Here is a 23,141-nt window from a genome sequence, read left to right as displayed (position 1 = left end):
AAATAAATATAATAGTTATATAGCTATTTAATATCCTTTTTTGGACCTTGAGTTTTCAAAATCTGAGAATGTGTTTAAATACAATACTATTAAATTCACTACTGTTACAATTTTCTTATTGTTTTTTTTTTTTTTTTTGACTGCATTGGGTTTTCGTTGCTGTGTGTGAGCTTTCTCTAGTTGCGGCGAATGGGGGCTACTCTTTGTTGCATCGCAGTGGCTTCCCTTGTTGCAGAACATGGGCTCTAGGCGTGCAGGCTTCAGTAGTTGTGGCATGCAGGCTCAGTAGTTGTGGCATGCAGGCTCAGTAGTTGTGGCTTGCAGGCTCCAGAGCGCAAGCTCAGTAGTTGTGCCACATAGGCTTAGCTGCTCTGCGGCATGTGGGATCCTCTTGGACCGGGGCTCCAAACTGTGTCCCCTGCGCTGACAGGCAGATTCTCAAGCACTGTGCCACCAGGGAAGTCCCTTATTGAATTTTTAATTATTTTAATTTTAAAAAATATTTTTGAAATTATACAAGCTACATATATATAGTCGTGTGTGGCTATATAAACATATAGGGAGAGAGAGAGCACATGTGTATGCTTTTAAAAAATAATTTTCTATATATTCATTGTCCTCAATGTGTAAATATCAGAGCTTGGACTCAAGTCTAGGTTATCTGACTTCAAAGCCCCCCATAGTCTTTCACTGGGCCATGCTCTAAAGTACTGTACTGTATTGAATATAAGGTGACAGTGAAACAACCAAATGTAAGTGGCTCAGCTGTTTGAAAAACATGGGCTTGTTCAGTAGTAAAGGATTAAGGTAAAACTTTGGATATAGGAATAAGTACTAAAGATATATTAGTTGGAGTGTGACATTTCTAAATAGCAAAAGGAAACAGGAGATATAATTATTCAACTAAGACTGTGTGTGTCCAGCATTATGGTTGTCAAAATAGTTGATCTCATTGAATGGTTTTATATATAATCTATTTAAAGTATTTAAATTTTTTCAATTTTAAAGGCTATTTATATATTTATATGTTGTGAATTCTCATTTTTTTAAAGGTTCTCATGGAAGATTGGAACAATATAAGGCATTTCTAAGGAATTACTGTAAGGGAAAGAAGATAATGGTATTGTATTTGTTTTCATCTTCCTTAAAAAATTATATTTTCACAGAAAATATAATCACTATAATTTCATAGATAAGTACTAATAACATTAAAAAATTTCCTTTTAGTCTTTTATCATCTATCTATCCCTGTGTTTTTAAAATATTTGGACTCATATTTTTCTTTACACACTCAATATGAGTGTTGGCATTTTCACATCACTACAAGTTATTTGAAGACTTATATTTCATCCTCTGGTTATTTAAAAATTTATAACATCTTAGGGATACAGGTCCTATATCAGTCATTTTCCTTTAGGAAAAAAATAAGTTATTTTTACTGCCTGTAGAATTACTTTGTTAATTTTTTAAAAAAATCTCTTTGAGAGTTTGATTAGAATTATATTTTGAATTATTTTGAGAAACTTAGTCCTTTTCAAAAATACATTCTCAAATTAAAGCTATAAAGACTTAAAGTGCTACCACTTGTCCATCCACCTCCTTAAATGTTTTTTAAATTTCAAAATTACTTTTTATGTTTTTTTCCTGATTATGACTAAGGTAGTCATTTTAGAAAATTAAAACAGATAAGCACTAAAAAGGCAAGCATCTTAATTTTATCATTTATAAATAAATTACATATATCTCACTATTGTCATTTTCGTTGTTCTTTAAAAATTTTTTAGAAAATTCAAATTAAACTGTATTTCTAATTCATTAAATATTTTATGGAATTTTCATCATTAAATATCATTCTACATCATTTCAAAAATAAACTAATGTAATAGCCCTTTTGTTGGATGTTTAGGTTAGTTTTCATTATTCATTATTATTTACAAAGGTGCTGTGAACATATTTGGAGCTAAAAATTGTGCTTATGCATGATTATTTTCTTAATATAAATTTCAGAAGTGGAACCACATGGGAAAAATGTAAAAAGCTAAGTGTTTTGATACATACTGCCAAAATGTTTTCTAGAAAGGTGGCATCAATTTGTATTCGTAACAATAGAGTTTGTGATTGATCCCTTTCCCATCCCCTTGTCAGTATTTAATATTTTTTAATGTTTGCAAATTGATAGGCATAAATGTTATCAGTTGCATACATTTCACTAATGAAGTTGATTTTTTAGGTTTTTATTAGCTTTTGTGTTTCTCTTATTATGAATTGCCTATTTATGAACTTTGGGCATTTTTTAGCTGTTCTTCTATTTCTAAGAGCTGTTTATGCTTTAAAACTATTAACCCTTCTCAGTAGCATATGTTATACATACTTATATTACTTTCTTGGTTGCCTTTTAACCCAAAAGTATTTTTTCACTGTATAGAATTTTATATTTTCATGAATCTATAATTTTTTATTGAAATCTTCTGCCTTTAGTGCCATAATATTAAGAAAGCTTTCTTCATTACAAGATCATACATATATTCACCTGTGTTCTCTTATATTGTTCTTACAGATTTAATTTTTTGTGTTTAACTCCAGTGTTTATTTTTGTGTAAGGGAGTAAAACATAAGGATGTTATTTTAGGTCTATCAGTAGATTTGTGTGCTTTTTTTAAGATTTATTTTTTTATTGAGGTAACATTGGTTTATAACATTGTGTAAGTTTCATGTGTACAACATTATATTTCTACTTCTGTATACCCTACAGCATGCTCACCACCAAAATACAGATTCTGCCTGTCACCACATATTTGATCTCCTTTACTCATTTAGCCCTCCCCACTACTCCTTCCCCTCTGGTAACCACTACTCTATTCTCTTTATATGTGTTAGTTTTTCATTTGGTTTGGTTTGTTCATTTTTTTTGGTTTGTTTTTGCTTTTGTTTTTTGTTTTTATATTCCACATATACTCACGTAAAAACGTGTGATTTTCTTCATATAAGTTCTACACATTCCCTGTTAAATGTATTGCTAGGTATCTTAAATTTTTTATTACTAATGTCCATGAGATTAGTTTTCCATTATGTAATTAAATGGGTTATTGTTGGTATATAGGAAATTATTATTGGTATAGGTATATTACTCAACAATGTTACCAGTTTCTCATCTTGTCTGACTGACTCAGAAAGAATGCTAGTACTTTGCTATTAGGTACAACTTTAAATGTTAAGATAACTTTTTTTTCAGATTAAAGAAATTTACATTTACTCCAAGTTTATTAAAGATATATGGATGTGGGTATAGATGTAGATTAAATATTAGATTTGAATATAGATGTCACTGTGCACAAAAACTAAAAACATCTTCATGGTTTGAAATGGAGAGGAAAATAATCCACTGTGATGATAGCAAAAGCTATTTTAAGCCTTTCATGTGTGAATGTGGCAGATTACATTAACAGCTTTTCAGAAGTTGAACCATTCTTATATTAGGATATATTTTTCATGTATTACTGGATTTGGTTTGCTCTTTGGATTTTACATCTGTGTTTGATAAGTTATGATTATCTTTTTTGGTTTTGGTATAAAAATTATACAAACTTCAGAAAATGAGTTCCTTAGCTTCATCTCTTTAGTCTATAGATAGTTTGTTGAATATAGGGATATCATTTGTTCTTGATGTTTGGCAAAAGTTGCTTGTGAACTTTTCTTGATTTTATTTATATTTTGCAGAGGGAATAGGTAGGTTGGTAGAAAAGCTGTCTGGAAGTTAACAGGCCCATAAATGCCAACTTGTGTAGATTGTCAAAACATGATATTCAGTGAAAAGAAGCAAGTTACCAAGTAATATGTACAGTTAATATCATTCCTTTAAATTTTAAAAACATACCAAAAGTCTGTATATTCTTTCTATATATATATACACATATATGTAAAAGTATTTTAATGGAATTGAGGGGGTGCAAACCAAACAAATGATAGTGACTAGCTCAAGGAGGGGGAACACATGGTTTGAACTAGAGATCATGGTAAAAAGGGATCTAATTTTATATTTTATTATATGTAAACTTCATATTTTATCTTAAATAGTCTTAAGCAAATACTAAAATAACAGTAATCCATTATAGGTTGTGGGAACATGGGAACACTGGTAGTCACATTATTCATTGTGATTTCTGTATTAATTTTCAAAAGAATTTCAAAAATTCTAATGAATTTTATCAGATGACTTTCCAGGATCTATTGAAATGACCTTTAGATGAATTACACTAACAAAAGTTTTAATAATAATTTTTATTAAGTATGTTTTTTGGCTGCATCGGGTCTTCGTTGCTGCACGTGGGCTTTTCTCTAGTTGCGGCGAGCAGGGGCTACTCTTCATTGCAGTGCACAGGCTTCTCATTGCAGTGGCTTCTCTTGTTGTGGAGTGTGGGCTCTAGGCACGTGGGCTGCAGTAGTTGTGGCTTGCGGGCTCTAGAGCGCAGGCTCAGTAGTTGTGGCGCATGGGCTTAGTTGCTCCGTGGCATGTGGAATCTTCCCGGACCAGGGCTTGAACCTGTGTCACCTGCATTGGCAGGCAGATTCTTAACCACTGTGCCACCAGGGAAATCCAGGATTTTAACATGAATTATTTATATTTTTGTGGTATCTTTTCCAGGTTGTATGACCAAGAACTAGTTCTGTGTTACTATTACTCTGTTCCTTGAAAAGTGTTTCTTTGCTTCCTGCAGAATAAAGCCAGGACTTTGAGATTAACATTAACATCTTTCTAAATCTGACGCCATCTTTAATGACCAATTATATCTGTACCTGTCAAGCACACAGCCTTTTTTCTTATAATTGATCTCACTTTCCTTCTCTTTTTTATCCCTTTGCACATTTTTTAAAAATGCCAATAATGTGATCCTCTTTCATTTAGCAATCTGTAATCATCCTTTCAAATTGGTTTCCTATGTCTTCTCTTAAATAATATATGTATGTGTGTATGTGTATAAAATTTGCCTGTAAGCTTATGTATTTGGGGAGGAAATGGGTATATGGAAAATAATAAACAATATATTAACATGTCGTCTAAATGATCAAAAACTAATTTATACAGAAGGCTTCTTATTTTCTGTGTAAAGTAGTGCGGTGGACACAAAGATGTGCCTCCCAGATTCCCCTTCAAGGAAGGACCCGTTGCCCCAACTGCTAAGAGTGCTGTTAGGGGACACCCTTCAGCTGCAGCCCCTTCAAGGATTGCCTCTCACAGAGAGAATTTCCTCTCCCAAGTAAACGACCATCCAGGAGCCACTCACATACAATGACTAATCAAGTCGGAAACAGAAAGGCCTGGCAGTTTCAACCCAGTGCAGGACAACTACTATGGGTCCTTTCAGTTCACAAGCTCTGCTTAGGGTCAGGGCTGTTAGACTTGCATCATAGCTGACTTCTCAATCTTCCCTCTCCTCTTGCCTTCCATAGATATTGATCCCAAAGGCACTCCCAATAAACATTCCGAACACTAAATTCCACCTCACAGTCTGTTTCCCAGTGGACCCAAACTGCAATAAGTAGTTTGTTTATATTCTATCATAGCCCTTATCTCTTTGTGTTTTGTATACGTATCTGATTCCTCTCTTGCCCTCTGACTAACTTGAGGGCAAGGAATATCTTTGCATTCCCAGCATTCTAGGCCTCAGTAAGAGATGCATACACACACACACACACACACGTTAACTGAACAAAGTTACAGAGTATAAAAATTCCTAAATTTAGAATTTTAAAGATTTTATTTTAAATGTTTTCCAGCTTTCAGATGACATGGAGACAAAGAAGGATATAGAGGTATTTACAATTTCTGTTTTATGAGATTATATATCAAAAGTATTATGTGGATCTAAAAGAATGTTTACAATAAGATAGATATAGCTATAAATTTAGATAGGGTCCCCAGGAGAGAAAGTTGGAAACAAATACAGAAGCATTCTTTTTCTGCCTAGTCCATTTCTTTATGTGTAGTGTAGCTAAAATTCTTGGTAATTTGAGCTATGTCAAAATTAGTTCTGAAGTAGTTGTTTTTACTTTTAGATTTGGCATATGAATATGTCAGTGCTCTTAATTTCATAGAAACAGATAATATGAAGATTTCTCTTAGGTGGGATAAATATATTTTACTTATTTTTAGTAAAAATATGTAAAATAATTATGTTAATGAATGATAGTTAAATATCTGTTTTCTGTAATCATACGAGACTACTATACTGAAAAGAATGAAGTCATTCCTGTTCTGTGGTATTTCCTCTTTCTAGGGTTGCAACTTCCCAGGATTCAGAACAAATGAGCTTACTCAACTACCCAGACATTTGAATGCTGAACGAATTTATCTTTTTATTTTAAAAGCCCATAACTTTGAGGTATGTAAACATTATTTTATTTTTATTGTGTGATATATTTTGAGAATATGATTTAATGAATTAGACCTTAATTTAAAGCTATGACAGAGTAGGTGTTAAGCAAGATTTAATTCTTTTGGGCATTAAGTCTGGCAGGAAAGACCAGTGACATTTTTAACGCCCTAATCTCCAGAAGAGAATGTATTAGATTCTGTGTTACTGCCCCAGGAGTCTGAGGTTGCCAGTGTGCATTGGCTTGGCATGTGACTGTAACAGGTGTTTCACTCTCCCTCTTCCTGCTCTATAGCTCAGGATATGTTAGCCTGCTCATTTTGATCCCAAAATAATTTATGAGAGCCCTTCCCCACAACCCTACCTTTTGAACCTCCAAGTGTCTGGGGAATTTTTAAGAAATATCCCTACAGAGTAGCCAATTGATGAAAAACTGCAGGCATAGGAAGGTAACTAGATCATTGGACACTGATTGCCAGGGATAGGACGAGGGCTGAATGGTTACTGGTATTGATTTCCCACCCACTTAAATATTAAGCGGTCACCTTAAAAGGTTTCTGTTTCCTGGGGACTTGAACAGTGCTCCTTGTACCTCCAGGCAGATTCCTCTTGAGACAGTTCTCTAAGATGAACTTGGCCCCTAGTAGGCCCTCTTCCCATCCCTCACCCCCAGCTTTCCTGTGGCTCTTTCTTTCTCAACACAAAATCCCTGTTTTCTCTCCTGCTATAGTACTCTATAGTCCTTCAGAAGGAGTATAATCAACCATTAAATTTGGATGAATCAGCTCCAGCCATTATTTTCTGCCCATTTTTCCCTCTCTTCAAGATGGAAGAGAGTGTATTACTTTAGTGTTCCATCTTCAAGAGACAGTATTCCAAGAAATAATCTGATTAACCTGACTTGGGTCTCTTGTTTGCCCCTCAGTTAGGGAACCACAGAGCACCTCAGTTGAAAACTCCACCTAAAATGATTCAGTAATGACACTCTCTGTTATTTTCCATGCTAATACAGATGCTTTTCAATTCTCTTTTATGTTTTATGGGATTTGGGTGAGAGGGAAGGCTTAGTTTGCCGTCTTGATCACCTGATACCATTTTTTTTAGAGAAAAACAATAGATGGTAATTGTTATGCCTGGATCATGAGCTTATTTGTTACTTTCTCTGACTATTTTTTCCAAAGTTTCCTCAGGGAAAAGGTTTGACTGTAAAAAGAAATTAATACAAATTATTGTTAAAATAATCTTATAAATGTTCTAGACAGTATAATCTTTTCAACTCTCACATTCTGTGTTCTAAAATGGGACTATATTTTAACTATGGATGCATGTACATTACAGTCACATAAACAAGGCATAGAAGTACAGCTATGATAAACATTTCATATGGTTAACTTGGAGGACGCTGGCATTATTGAAAGAAGTAAGAACGTGAGGAGTGTAAGTAGGTATGGGTTTGGGGGAAGGGGTGCACAGGATATGACAAGCAGCTGTGTGTAGGATATTTTGAGTTTGTGTACCAGTGGTATATCTAGGTATATATAACCAGTGTTTTATTTGTTAATACCCCTCCCTGATTTCAATAAAGAATTTAAATTGGCTTGCTAGAGCATGCACAATGCAATGGCATTGAGATAGATGATGACATTAAAGTGAAGAGAAAATAAGTGTAGGAAAATAATATCAGAGGGAAGGTTATTTCATAGAAATGCTTATTATAACATCTGAAACTTGGAAAAAGAAGGTTAAAGGGTTACTGTTCCATGCTTGAAGGTGAGGGAATCCGTGGAATTGCCTGGATTCACGTAACCCCATCCAAATACATTCCTAAACATACAGTCATAGATTAAGTTAAGATAAAGTATAAATTATCCCCTTTACCACCCAGAACGGACCCTTGGCTACAGATGATGCTCAGTAAAAATTTTATTGAATTGAGTGAAAAGGGGCCTATATTTTGAGAAAGCTGAGCCACAAAGATACAGATATACACAAACAGAAATTCAAGAGAACATTAGAAGTAGTTTTATCCAACCTAGAATCTATATTAGGAGAAAAAGTTCCAAGTCAGATAATGTATAGGTTTTAAGGTATGTTTACATTTATTTGAATCAAAAAAGTATCACAAAAGGGTAGAGGGTGATGGAGGAGAGTACCATTTAACTTTTTAAGTTGGGTTTGGGGTTTTTTGGCTGATTTCTGTTTTTGGTTGTTTTGACTAAATACTGATATATTTTAAAGAATTTGGAATTTTCCTGAAAAAGAAAGTTAGTGATACTAAACATAACCAAAGCTTAGAATAGAAGCAATCATGCAGTTAGTTTACACTAAAAAGCATGTTTGCTTGAAATTTGCAAATAATTTCAACAAAAAATATTCAGATTTTCTCCTTTATTTTAATTTTCTACTTTTTTCTTTATGTACTTCTCATATGTTTTTGTAATTAAGAAGTGCTAAATAAGTTGAAACTGTTACCAATGTATATACTATACTTAGTGGCCTATGAAGGAGAAGTGCTCCCACAGTATGCATGATAAATAATCTCCTTGGTATAAACGTTTGCATGGTATCCTTTTTGTAGACTTGTACTTGAGGAACAGAAATTCATACCTATGGATTTCATTAAAAGAATTCTTGAACTCTACTGAATCTGGCATTACAAACTTTTAGTGAATAAAATAAAATGACTATTGAAGGTACCTATTTAAACCAAGACTTATAGTCTCTAGTAGTCATGGTAAATTAACTTTATGTGCCAGTTTTGATGAATTGCTTAGAAAGAACACTATCTTTAGGGTCTAGACTTATGATGGGGCCCATTGGGTTAGAATCCCATGATTGTTGATACCTGTCTTCAGCATAAAAGGGAAATTGTTAACATATGTCTTGGATTTTTGCTATTCCTGGTCTAGCCTACAGTGTCATTTCAGTGACTACTAATCAAATGTGATTATTGAGAATATGAAATATGCCCGGTGTGACTCAGCTGAATTTTTTTTTTTATGACGTATGGTTGTTTTACAGTGTTGTGTTAGTGTCTGGTATATAGCAAGGCAATTCAGTTATACATATATATATATATATTCTTTTTAAGGTTCTTTTCCATTATAGGTTATTACAAGGTATTGAATATAGTTCCCTATGCTATACAGTAGGACCTTGTTGTTTATCGATTCTATATATAGTAGAGTGTATCTGTTAATCCCAAACTCATAATTTATCCCTCTCCCCTACTTTCCCCTTTGGTAACCATAAGTTTGTTTTCTATGTCTGTGATCAGCTGAATTTTTAAATTTTATTTATTTTAATTATATATAAATTTTAAAATTAATACTTGATTCAGTTATTGAACAACTTTCAATTATGGTTGAAACAAAATTACAATCATATAGTTTACAAAATATAATTATGACCTAGTATTTATGATGAAAATTTATGTTCAAATTGAGATGTGCTATAAGTATAAAATATACACTATATTTCAAAGACCTAGTACCCAAAAGAATGTAAAATATTTCATTAATAATTTAATAACAATTATGTATTAAAATATATTTTAAATATATTTGGTTAAACAAAATGTCACTAAAATTTCACCTTTTACTTTTACTTTTTTAAAATGTTTATTAGAAAATATATATATGGCTCACATTAAATTTCTATTAAGCAGTGGTAGTTTATAACTATTAAATACACACTCTTAATAAAGCCTATTTACAGTAACATGTCTTATAATATTATTAATTTGATCTCCATGTGTCTTTTTTCCATAGGGAAAAATTTTTAAAATCTGGAAGACTCATTTTCTCTCAGAAGCCTCTGTTGCTCTTTTGCATGATTCCTTTTGGTGGTGGTTTCTCCATAAATTTAAGGTATAATGATATTTTTTAAACTTTTTTTTTTAAAGTTGATTTGCAGCATAATTAATTTTTCAGTAGAGGTAGCACTGGTACAAAAAATGTTTTTCTGATCCTGTCACAGACCTTGGTTTTTTAGTATTCTGCACATGTTAGAAATCCTGTTTGAAATCTAGAGTTCTTTCAGAGAAGTTAAAACCTTAATATGGATTTCAAAGATCCAGAGTCTTTATTAATCAGAAAAAGATTAGTGAAATCAAACACTGTAGTGAGTAATAAAGTTGTAGCTTTACTCAATACTGTAATGTGCTGATGAACACGAAACAGAATATCCACTGCAAATCAGTGACATTGAGGGAGGTTTCACTTAGAAAACACTCTACAGTATCAGATGGGGAGAGGGTCCTCACGTGATTCAGAAAGATAAAAGCTCTGCTTAGGATTAAAAAGAGAAAGACGTGGGTATCTGGGAAGCAATAAGAGAATGGAAATAAGCAGTACCCGAGTCTTACATTAGAGAATACGTGAGCCTGGAAAAAGTGGTGAATACCAATGACTGCCATGTGGCCTCTGGATCTAGAAGGATGGAAAGTAGGGTAACGCAGGGGATCGCAGTCTAAGCATTAAGAAGGTGTGCTACCCCATCAGGGGAGCCTAATAACAGGCTCAATTCTTCACCTCCCCACCTCAAATTACCCAAAGAAAACTGCTAATGGATTCTTTCATACCATGAAGGAATGGGTGTTATTAATTTTACATACAAACCATTTACATAGAGCTTCATGTTAGAATAATTAATGTAATTCTAGGTAAGATTATCTGTACTATGTTTCTATTATTGTTAGGAGTTGAATGAGGGATAGGAAGTGGTGTATCAGTTCTACAAAGGTAATTACATACGGAAATTTGTGCAATCAGAGTTTCATTACCTTAAATTTCTTTCTCTAGATCTGAATCCCAGATTTATGTTTTTCCATGATAGAACATGAGAAGAAGCATTACTTTCCCACTTAAATCTGTTAGGATTATATATAGCAAGTTTTTGAAGGAAACATAATCTAGCAATGTTTCTAGTAACTTTGTCAAGCCATATAATATTATTTTGAACAAACAGATTTGACACAAAGATATTAATGACCCATTACATATATAGGATTATCCTTGGAATAAACAAGGATTAGAAATCTTTTCATCTTTAAGCAAGCTTTTCTCTAGAAACTACTGGCTTCCTAAAATTAAAATGCAGTAATTAAGTAATAATTTTTTTGACATCTTTATTGGAGTATAATTACTTTACAATGTTGTGTTAGTTTCTGCTGTATGACAAAGTGAATCAGATATATGCATACATATATCCCTATATCCCCTCCCTCTTGCATCTCCCTCCCACCCTCCGTATTCCACCCCTCTAGGTCGTCACAAAGCACTGAGCTGATCTCCCTGTGCTATGCGGCTGCTTCCCACTAGCTATCTATTTCACATTTGGTAGTGTATATATGTCCATGCCACTCTCTCACTTCATCCCAGCTTACTTTTCCCCCTCCCCATGTCCTCAAGTCCATTCTCTACGTCTGTGTCTTTATTCCTTTCCTACCCCTAGGTTCATCAGAACCATTTTTTTTTTAGATTCCCTATATATGTGTTAGCATATGGTATTTGTTTTTCTGACTTACTTCACTCTGTATGACAGACTCTAGGTCCATCCACCTCACTACAAATAACTCAATTTCGTTTCTTTTTATGGCTGAATAATATTCCATTGTATATATGTGCCACATCTTCTTTATCCATTTGTCTATCGATGGACACTTAGGTTGCTTCCACGTCCAGGTTATAGTAAATAGTGCTGCAATGAACATTGTGGTACATCACTCTTTTTGAATTATGGTTTTCTCAGGGTATATGCCGAGTAGTAGGATTGCTGGGTCATATGGTAGTTCTATTTTTAGTTTTTAAAGGAACCTCCATACGGTTCTCCATAGTGGATGTATCAATTTACATTCCCACCAACAGTGCATGAGGGTTCCCTTTTCTCCACACCCTCTACAACATTTATTGTTTGTAGATTTTTTGATGATGGCCATTCTGACCAGTGTGAGGTGATACCTCATTGTAGTTTTGATTTTCATTTCTCTAATGATTAGTGATGGTGAGCATCCTTTCATGTGTTTGTTGGCAATCTATATATATTCTTTGAAGAAATGTCTATTTAGGTCTTCAGCCCATTTTTGGATTGGGTTGTTTGTATCTTTGATATTGAGCTGCATGAGCTGTTTGTATATTTTGGAGATTAATCCTTTGTCAGTTGCTTCATTTGCAAATATTTTCTCCCATTGTGAGGGTTGTCTTTTCTTCTTGTTTATGGTTTCCTTTGCTGTGCAAAAGCTTTTAAGTTTCATTAGGTCCCATTTGTTTATTTGTGTTCTTATTTCCATTTCTCTGGGAGCTGGGTCAAAAAGGATCTTGCTGTGATATATGTCATAGAGTGTTCTGCCTGTGTTTTCCTCTAAGAGTTTGATAGTGTCTGGCCTTACATTTAGGTCTTTGATCCATTTTAAGCTTATTTTTGTGTATGGTGTTAGGGAGTGTTCTAATTTCATTCTTTTACATGCAGCTGTCCAGTTTTCCCAGCACCACTTATTGAAGAGGCTGTCTTTTGTCCATTGTATAATCCTGCCTCCTTTATCAAAGATAAGGTGACCATATGTGCAAGGATTTATCTCTGGATTTTCTATCCTGTTCCATTGATCTATATTTCTGTTTTTGTGCCAGTACCATACTGTCTTGATTACTGTAGCTTTGTACTATAGTCTGAAGTCAGGGGGCCTGATTCCTCCAGTTCCGTTTTTCTTTGTCAAGATTGCTTTGGCTATTTGGGGTATTTTGTTTTTCCATACAAATTGTGAAATTTTTTGTTCTAGTTCTGTGAAAAATGCCACTGGTAGTTTGAAATGGATTGCATTGAATATGTAGACTGCTTTGGGTAGTATAGTTATTTTCACAGTGTTGATTCTTCCAATCCAAGAACATGGTATATCTCTCCATCTGTTTGTATCATCTTTAATTTCTCTCATCAGTGTCTTATAGTTTTCTGCATACAGGTCTTTTGTCTCCTTTGCTAGGTTTATTCCTAGGTATTTTATTCTTTTTGTTGCAATGGTAAATGGGAGTGTTTCCTTAATTTCTCCTTCAGATTTTTCATCACTAGTGTGTAGGAATGCAAGAGATTTCTGTGCATTAATTTTGTATCCAGCTACTCTACCAAATTCATTGATTAGCTCTAGTAGTTTTCTGGTAGCATCTTTCGGATGCTCTATTTATAGTATCATGTCATCTGCAAACAGTGACAGTTCTACTTCTTCTTTTACGATTTGGATTCCTTTTATTTCTTTTTCTTCTCTGATTGGCTAAAACTTCCAAAACTATGTTGAATAATAGTGGTGAGAGTGGGAAACCTTGTCTTGTTCCTGACCTTAGAGGACATGGTTTCAGTTTTTCACCATTGAGAATGATGTTGGCTGTTGGTTTGTCATATATGGCCTTTATTATGTTGAGGTAGGTTCCTTCTATGCCTACTTTGTGGGTGTTTTTTTTTTTCTTATTATAAATGGGTGTTGAATTTTGTTGAAAGCTTTTTCTGCATCTATTGAGATGATCATATGGTTTTTATCCTTCAATTTGTTAATATGGTGTATCACATTCATTGTTTTGCCTATATTGAAGAATCCTTGCATTCCTGGGATAAACCCCACTTGATCATGGTGTATGATCCTTTTAATGTGCTGTTGGATTCGGTTTCCTAGTATTTTGTTGAGGATTTTTGCATCAGTGTTCATCAGGGATACTGGCCTGTAGTTTTCTTTCTTTGTGACATCTTTGTCTGGTTTTGGTATCAGGGTGATGGTGGCCTCATAGAATGAGTTTGGGAATGTTCCTCGCTCTGCTGTATTTTGGAAGAGTTTGAGATGGATAGGTGTTAGCTCTTCTCTAAATGTTTGCTAGAATTCGCCTGTGAAACCATCTGGTCCTTGGCTTTTGTTTGTTGGAAGATTTTTAATCACAGTCTAAATTTCAGTGCTTGTGATTGGTCTGTTTATGTATTCTATTTCTTCCTGGTTTAGTCTCAGAAGGTTGTGCTTTTCTAAGAATTTGTCCGTTTCTTACAGGTTGTCCATTTTGTTGGCATATATTTGTTTGTAGTAATCACTCATGATCCTTTGTAGTTCTGCAGTGTCAATTGTTACTTCTCCTTTTTCATTTCTAATTCTGTTGATTTGAGTCTTCTCCCTTTTTTTTCTTGATGAGTCTGTCTAATGGTTCATCAATTTTTTTATCTTCTCAAAGAACGAGCTTTTAGTTTTATTGATCTTTGCTGTTGTTTCCTTCATTTCTTTTTCATTTATTTCTGATCTGATCTTTATGATTTCTTTCCTTCTGCTAACTTTGCATTTTTTTTGTTCTTTCTCTATTGCTTTAGGTGTAAGGTTAGGTTGTTTATTAGAGATGTTTCTTGTTTCTTGAGGTAGGATTGTATTTCTATAAACTTCCCTCTTAGAACTGCTTTTGCTGCATCCCATAGGTTTTGGATTGTCGTGTTTTCATTGTCATTTGTTTCTAGGTATTTTTTGGTTTCCTCTTTGATTTCTTCAGTGATCTCTTGGTTATTTAGTAGCGCATTGTTTAGCCTCCATGTGTTTGTATTTTTTACAGATTTTTTTCCTGTAGTTGATATCTAGTATCATGGTGTTGTGGTCGGAAAAGATACTTGATATGATTTCAATTTTCTTGAATTTACCAAGGCTTGATTTGTGACCCAAGATATGATCTATCCTGGAAAATGTTCCATGAGCACTTGAGAAGAAAGTGTATTCTGTTGTTTTTGGATGGAATGTCCTATAAATATCAATTAAGTCCGTCTTGTCTAATGTGTCATTTAAAGCTTGTGTTTCCTTATTTATTTTCATTTTGGATGATCTGTCCATTGGTGAAAGTGGGCTGTTAAAGTCCCCTACTATGATTGTGTTACTGTTGATTTCCCCTTTTATGGCTGTTAGCATTTGCCTTATGTATTGAGGTGCTCCTATGTTGGGTGCATAAATGTTTACAATTGTTATGCCTTCTTCTTGGATTGATCCCTTGATCATTATGTAGTGTCCTACTTTGTCTCTTGTAATAGTCTTTATTTTAAAGTCTATTTTGTCTCACATGAGAATTTCTACTCCAGCTTTCTTTTTATTTCCATTTGCATTAGAATATCTTTTTCCATCCCCTCATTTTCAGTCTGTATGTGTCCCTAGGTTTGAAATGGGTGTCTTGTAGACAGCATTTATACGGGTCTTATTTTCGTATCCATTCAGCCAGTCTATGTCTTTTGGTTGGACCATTTAATCCATTTACATTTAAGGTAGTTATCGATATGTATGTTCTATTACCAATTGTTTTTGGTTTGTTATTGTAGGTCTTTTCCTTCTCTTGTGTTTTCTGCCTAGAGAAGTTCCTTAGCATTTGTTGTAAAGCTGGTTTGGTGGTGCTGAATTCTCTTAACTTTTGCTTGTCTGTAAAGGTTTTAATTTCTTTGTCAAATCTGAATGAGATCTTTACTGGGTAGAGTAATCTTGGTTGTAGGTTTTTCCCTTTCATCACTTTAAATATGTCCTGCCACTCCCTTCTGGCTTGCAGAGTTTCTGCTGAAAGATCAGCTGTTAACCTTATGCGGATTCCCTTGTATGTTATTAGTTGTTTTTCCCTTGCTGCTTTTATTATTTTTTCTTTGTATTTAATTTTTGATAGTTTGATTAACATGTGTCTTGGCGTGTTTCTCCTTGGATTTACCCTTATGGGACTCTCTGCGCCTCCTGTACTTGATTGATTATTTCGTTTCCCATGTTAGGGAAGTTTTCAAATATAATCTCTTGAAATATTTTCTCAGACCCTTTTTCTCTTCTTCTTCTGGGACCCCTATAATTCGAATGTTGGTGCATTTAATGCTGTCCCAGGAGTCTCTGAGACTGTCCTCAATTCTTTTCATTCTTTTTTCTTTATTCTATCCCTGGCAGTTATTTCCACCATTTTATCTTCCAGCTCACTTATCTGTTCTTCTGCCTCAGTTATTCTGCTATTGATTCCTTCTAGAGTGTTTTTCTTTTCAATTATTAAGTTGTTCATCACTGTTTGTTTGCTCTTTAGTTCTCCTAGTTCCTTGTTAAATGTTTCTTGTATTTTCTCCATTATGTTTCTGAGATTTTGGATCATCTTTATCATTACTCTGATTTCTTTTTCAGATAGGTTGCCTATTTCTCTTCATTTATTTGGTCTTGTAAGTTTTTACCTTGCTCCTTTGTCTGTAAGATAATTTTTTGTCATTTCCTTTTTTTTTTTTTACTTCTGATGGGTGGGGCTGTATTCTTGTCTTACTGGTTGTTTGGCCTGAGGCATCCAGCACTGGAGTTTGCAAGCAGTTGGATAGAGCCAGGTCTTGGTGCTGAGATGAGCACCTCTGGGAGGCCTCATTCCAATTAATATTCCCTGGGGTCTGAGGTTTTCTGTTATTCCAGCTTTTTGGGCTCAGAGCTCCCATCACAGGAGCTCAGGCCCAACCTCCAGGCTGGGAACCAAAATCCTTCAAACTGCATGGCATGGCAAAAAAAAAAAAAAAAAGGTGCAGTACCATATCAAAGAATAAAAAACAAAATGTATTAGGAAAAATAAAAATATAATTGAAACAACTGCAACACAGTAAAATAAAACCACAACAGAAAAAAAAAGGGGGAGGGGGAACAAGCTAAAAGGAGAGAACAATAACAGAGTATAAAGAATAAAAGAAAATTAGAAAAATAAAAGATTTATTAGGAAAAATAAAAATATAAATGAATCAACAAGGTAAAACAGAACCCCAATCTAAAAGAGGAAAAAAAAAAGCCTTGGCTATGGGGGTGTTTCGGTGGGGGTGTACTTAAGCAGGGGTGGGGTTTTGTGTGTGGCGGGACTTAGGTGGGTGGGGGTTGACGTTTGAGTGTGGGGCAGGGCCTCTGCTTAGTACCTGCACAGAAGGGGAGAGGCAGTACATGGAAAGGAGGACCTCTGGAGTGTGGAGTTCCGGAGTTTGGAGTTAGGGCCCTGAGTGAGGGTGTGTGGGTGGGGTTTAGGCCCAGCATTGGAAGGGGTCTCCAAGTGTAGAGGTAGGGCCTTGGGTGGGAGTGTAGGGGTGGGGCTTGGGCTCTGCACTGCAAGAGGGAGACTCCGAGGTCAGAGGGTTAGGCCCAGGAGCCCATCAGGCTCACTGGTGCCTAAGTAGACAGAGAAAGTGCTGGCCGCATTCCCTTCTGTTCCTCTGCACACCGCCACCACCGTCTCCCCAGGGTCTCCCCTGTCCCCGATGGACCCCTAACCGTGGGTGGGTTCTGCTGGGTGTAGGAACTCCTCCTCCCCCAGCCACCCCTCAGGGGTGCTGGTCCCGGAGGTCCGGCCTTTACTTTTGCTCCCCCTTCCCTCCCTCCCACTCCCTCAGGACCCGTGCACGGCTGGAGGGGGCCTCGGTGGGCAGAGGATCAGGCTCAGGATCTCAGCAGGCTCCCAGGGGCCCTAGTGGGCAGGGTAATCCTGGCCATGCTCCCTTTTGATCCCCTGCCCTCTCAGTGGTCCCCCAATTTACCCCTTTGGGCGTGGGATCCCTTCCCCTCCCCCAGCTGCCCCTCAGGGGCGCCAGTCCCATCCTGCCTCCACTTCTCTTCCCCCTTCACTCCCCCCACGCTCCACATTCTACCCGGTCACTGGGGGTTCCTCCTGTCCCCTTAGGTGTCTGTGGTCCCCCACCGGTGCCTGGTAGGTGCCCTAGTTGTGCGGAGACACAAATTCCGCATCCTCCTAGTCCGCCACCTTGACTCCACCCCCAGTAATAATTTTAAAATATTATAATTTAATAACATTTCCAGTATCAGTTAAGATTTCTGGTGTGTTTTGAGGAACAATATATGATTCAGCTGGATGAGTGTTCTGCTAGTGTTCTAGGGAACTGAAGGGATATCCAAGCCATATTGAAGCAACATTTCCATGATTTAACCAGAACAGCTCCTCTTTCATCTGTTCTGTTCATTACATTTCACCTATGGTTTTATTTCTAAGAGGATTCATTGTTAAATATAAATGTATTGAAGCCAGTGAACTAGATAAATAGCATGACCTCTTAGGTTCCTAAATCCACCAAATAAGTGTGGTGCATGCCCATACCTTTTTACCAGCATTGTGTGGGAATATCTGTTTTGTTAGGTTAGCTCCTATTTCAAGTTGTACTACATTTTCAGGTGAGTACAAAACACGTAAATTCTATCTATTTTTGAATCTACTTTATGAATAATAAATAATACTGACTTTATAACTGGAATAGAACCCTGAGCCACTTGTACAATTTAATTACCAACAGCATAATATGAAAAAAATATATATAATCATACTCTAGAACATAGCATGGTTCAGTATGCTGGCTCTAAAACTTATTTCAGTAGTTTTTAGGTGACTAATATAATAGCAGATTTCCTTTATTGCCTATGATGTAGTGGTAGCTTGATCTAGTAGAAAAAGTGCTGCACTGGAATCCAGAAAATTAAAATTTTAAATCTGGCTCTCCCAGTAGTTAGTGTGAGACTTTGGGCTAGTGAGAAAATCACTCTGAGCTTCAGTTATGTCATCTCTCTAAAACAAAATAAAACAAAACAAACAAAAAACAGGTAAAAATAACATATACTTTCTTTTTTCCTAGAGTTGGTGTGTGTACTAAAAGTGACATGAATAAGATCCCTAGTAAACTGTGGAAATACTATATAAATGTAATATGAGATTCAATATAATAGAATTAAGATCTGGCTTTCAAAAACAAGTTTATCCACTTAGAAAATGATGTGACTTTGAATAGTTACTTACCTCTCTAAGTCTTTCATAAAATTTTTAAAAATTACCTACTTTATCTGTTTATCGGGAGTTATATTAGAAAATGCATGTAAAGTTGTTTGTTTACATGGAAGTAGGTGTATGGTAAATGTTCAATGGTTACATCTATCATTATTATTTATTATCATATTGTTAGTGAGAATGCAGTGTTCTAAAAATTGCTGGCCAACGTGTAGGCTAATGATAAAAATTTCCTTGATGGTGTTTAACTAGAATAGTTTGAGTAATCATATACCCTTAATGTTTTCAAAATTGTCCTTGGAACATTGGCTCCCAAAAAGATTCAGGAGGCTGGAAAGTACATCAGTTCCACTCATAAAATAACAAAGACAAGCCATATATAACCCACAAAAGTCACAACTTTTTTGAACTCATTATACAGGGTAGCCTTCAAAGCAAAGAATATTACGGAGGAAAAAGAAAGTAATTGTATAATTATAAAGTAGTCAATACATCAATATGACATAACAATCATAAATATTTATGCACCTAATTAAAATGCTTTGAAACACATTTAATGAAAAAATTTTAATACTTAAAGAAGCAATAGACAAATCTATAAGTATAGTTAGGTATTTCAACACCTTATATTCAATAATTGGTCGAATGTGCAGAAAACCAGTTATTGGTATAGAATGATGTAGATGACTTGAGCAATACTGTTAACCAACTTTATGGATCTAATTGATATTTCTTAAACATTCCTCATAACAACAGCAGAATACACATTTTTCTTATGTACCCATTAAACCTTTACCAAGTATATTCTGGGCTAGGAAAACATCCTAATGAAATTAAAAGAATTCAAGTCATACAAAGTATGTTTTTAGACCAAAATGGAATTATATTATAAATGAATAACAGAAAGCTACCTGGAAAATCTTCAAATATTTGATAACTAAATAACACACTTCTCAGGAACTGTGGATCTAACCAGAAATCAGTCGGGGAATTGAAAAGTATTTTGAACTTGATGAAAATGAAAATACAGATTAAAATTTGTGGGATGGACCTCAAGCAGTATTTGGAAATTTAAAGCATTAAGATGTCTAGATTTGAAATAAGGAAAGTTCTCAAAAACCATGACCTCAACTTCTACTGTAGGAAACTAGACAAAGAAAAAGAAATGAAAACCAAAGTATGCAGAAGAAAGAAAATAATAAAGATCAGAGAGGAAACCAATAAAAGGAAAAACTGAAAAACAGAAGGAATTAGAGAAAATGAATTCAAAAGGTGGGTCTTCAAGAATTCTAAAAACAAGGCAATGCAGGAGGAATTTGAAGCCTCTGTTTAACTGAGAATAACCATAGCAAAAACAAAACCCAAATGGAGCTTAACATTTTACTTAGTTGACCCAGACCCCTAAAGGCTAACAAGAGAAGAGACATACCTATTCCCAAGCATAACTACTTTATACCTCAGGTTTTACTGTCCTATTGAAGATGTCCATCTCTCAAACAAGAATTGCAAGACACATAGAGAAGGAATGGAATTGCTGCATTGTTGGGTATGAAGATGTTCAACTTCACAAGGTAGTGCCAAGTTGTTTCCAAACTGGATGTACAAATTATTCTCACATTGTTGATGTATAAGAGTTCTTAAACAACCAATGATTCAAAGAATAAATCACAGGGGAAATTAGAAAATAACTTGAAACAAATGAAAGCAAAAAACACAATGTACCAAAACTCATAGGATAAAGCAAAAGCATTGCTAAAAGAGAAATTTAAAGTTTTAAATAAATCAAAAAACAATATATCAACAACCTAACTTTACATATTAAGGAACTAGAAAAAGAACAACAAAGAAGGAAGGAATTACTAAAGATTAGAGTGGAGATAAGTAAAATAGAGAATTGGTAAACAGTAGAGAAAATCAGTAAAACCAAAAGTTAGTCCTTTGAGATCAACAAAATTGACAAACCTCTAGCTAGACTAAGAAAAAAAAGTGAGGACTTCCCTGTCAGTCCAGTGGTTAAGACTCTGTGCTTCCACTGCAGGGGGCATGGGTTCGATCCCTCGTCGGGGAACTAAGATCTCATATAAGATCTCATATGCCATTCAGTGCAGCCAAAAAAAAAAAAAAAAAAAGGACTCAAATTACCGAAGTCAGAAATGAAAGTGGAAACATTACTATTGTCAAAGAAATAACAAGGATTATTAGAGTACTGTGAACAAACATATAACAACAAATTGGATAGCCTGTATAAAATGGACAAATTCCTAGAAACATATAATTTTCCAGTACTGAATAATGAAGAAATAGACAATCTGAATAGACCTATAACTAGTAAGGAGATTCAATCAGGTTTCCGTAATCAGAAACCTCCCAACAAAGAAAAGTTCTGGACTAGATGACTTTACTGATGAATTCTGCCAACATTAAAAGAAGAATTAACACCAGTCCTTCTCTAACTCCCCCAAAAAATTGAAGAGAAGGGAATAGTTTCTAGCTCATTTTATGAGACCAGCATTACCCTGATACCAAAGCCAAAGATATTACAACAAAAAAAGCATCTACAGACCAATATCCTCTTTGATGGATATTGATGCAAAAATCTTCAACAAAATACTAGCAAACTGAATTCAGCAGTATATTAAAAGGGTTATACAATCTGACCAATGAAATTTATTCCTGGAATGCAAGTATGATTTAACATATGTTAAATAGCTAGATCTAATGAACATATCAGTAACCTGAATATCCAAAAGCTGTAGGATACGTTTTCTTTTCAAGCATACCAAAACATGTATAAAAATTTACTGTACCATTTTGCTACTCAGTTTCCTGTGGAGGTATATATGTTGTGGACACTAGGTTGAATTGTATTAATCAAAGACATGTTCTGGAACTTTCTGTTTGGGTATTTCATCACACGTGTTAAGTGTAGATCATGTAACTGAAACATGCCAACTTTCTTTACTAGTAAATTATATATTATCTCATTTAATTCTCACACAACCCTAAGTCTTAGAACCACTGCCCATTATATAAATGATCAAGAATTGTTAACTATTAACATTATCATTATGATTTCTGCTACTATCTCCTCCCATAAACTTATTACACAAGCATAAAAGCTGTATTGGGAGTTAGGAGACCTAGATTCTAGTCTGGCTTTCAGTTACTTAACTGTGTATAACCTTAAATAATTCTCTTAATCTTTCTGGGCATCAATGCAGTCATTAAAATAGAGGGGCTTAACCTAGGTGATATCTAACTTCCACTTTATGTCTAAGATCCTATGCATTTATGAATCCTAGCTCATATGGCATGCTAATTTCATAGAAAACGACCACTAAATTTGATCATTTTTGATGTTTATTACCAAAACCTATTAATTCCAGCTTGTGCTTCTACTGTTGACATCATAAATGAATTTGGACTCTAATTCATCTTTATTGCTTAATTCATGGATTTGCACTCTAATTTATCTCTTCATTGCTTAATAGAGCAAGAATTCAAGGTGCTACCTTAGGACTTTAATATTGACATTATTATTATCTACAGATTTCTTCCTTCTTATGACATTCTACTTACTTCGTTTTTAGTATAGTTCTCATGTCACAATTTTACTAGTTCTGGCTATGGCTGTCTCATTCCAGTAATTGCTTTGACTTTATACTGAGTTACTGATTATGAAAAATATGGAATGGTTATAGAATAATAGCAGGCAACTATGCCATTGATTGCCTTGTGCATGCCAACTACTATTCAAGAACCTTCATTAATTCATCAAATGTTGGTGTGCTTTCAGTGTGCCAGGCACCGTGCTGAGGGCTTGAAATACAAAGTCAAACAAAACATAATCCTTGTCCCTATTTAATTTTAAGATAATACTTTAAGGTATGTGATATTATCTATATTTGGCAGATAAGGAAACTAGGACTTAATTAACTTGCCTGGGATAGTACAGCTAATGAATAATGGAGCCAGCATTCAAATTCAGGTCTGCATGATGCCAAAAACCCAT

General features: G+C 34.8%; 1 protein-coding gene across 1 annotated transcript in view; it reads left to right on the top strand.

The window, feature by feature from the left end:
• The window catches only part of FAM227B (family with sequence similarity 227 member B), a 264,205-nt gene that overhangs the window by 30,775 nt on the left and 210,289 nt on the right, over positions 1 to 23,141 (top strand). Inside the window, exons 4-7 of the mRNA XM_068551264.1 lie at positions 1,053 to 1,120; positions 5,776 to 5,811; positions 6,276 to 6,380; positions 10,142 to 10,240. Of these exons, the coding sequence (XP_068407365.1) occupies positions 1,053 to 1,120; positions 5,776 to 5,811; positions 6,276 to 6,380; positions 10,142 to 10,240 (308 nt within the window). The remainder of the gene's footprint in view (positions 1 to 1,052; positions 1,121 to 5,775; positions 5,812 to 6,275; positions 6,381 to 10,141; positions 10,241 to 23,141) is intronic.

Source organism: Eschrichtius robustus, chromosome 1 (assembly GCF_028021215.1).
Source record: "Eschrichtius robustus isolate mEscRob2 chromosome 1, mEscRob2.pri, whole genome shotgun sequence".
NCBI classification, from domain to species: Eukaryota; Metazoa; Chordata; class Mammalia; order Artiodactyla; family Eschrichtiidae; genus Eschrichtius; species Eschrichtius robustus.
The sequence above is the reverse complement of the archived record's forward strand: the minus strand, read 5'-3'. Positions and strand labels throughout refer to the sequence as shown.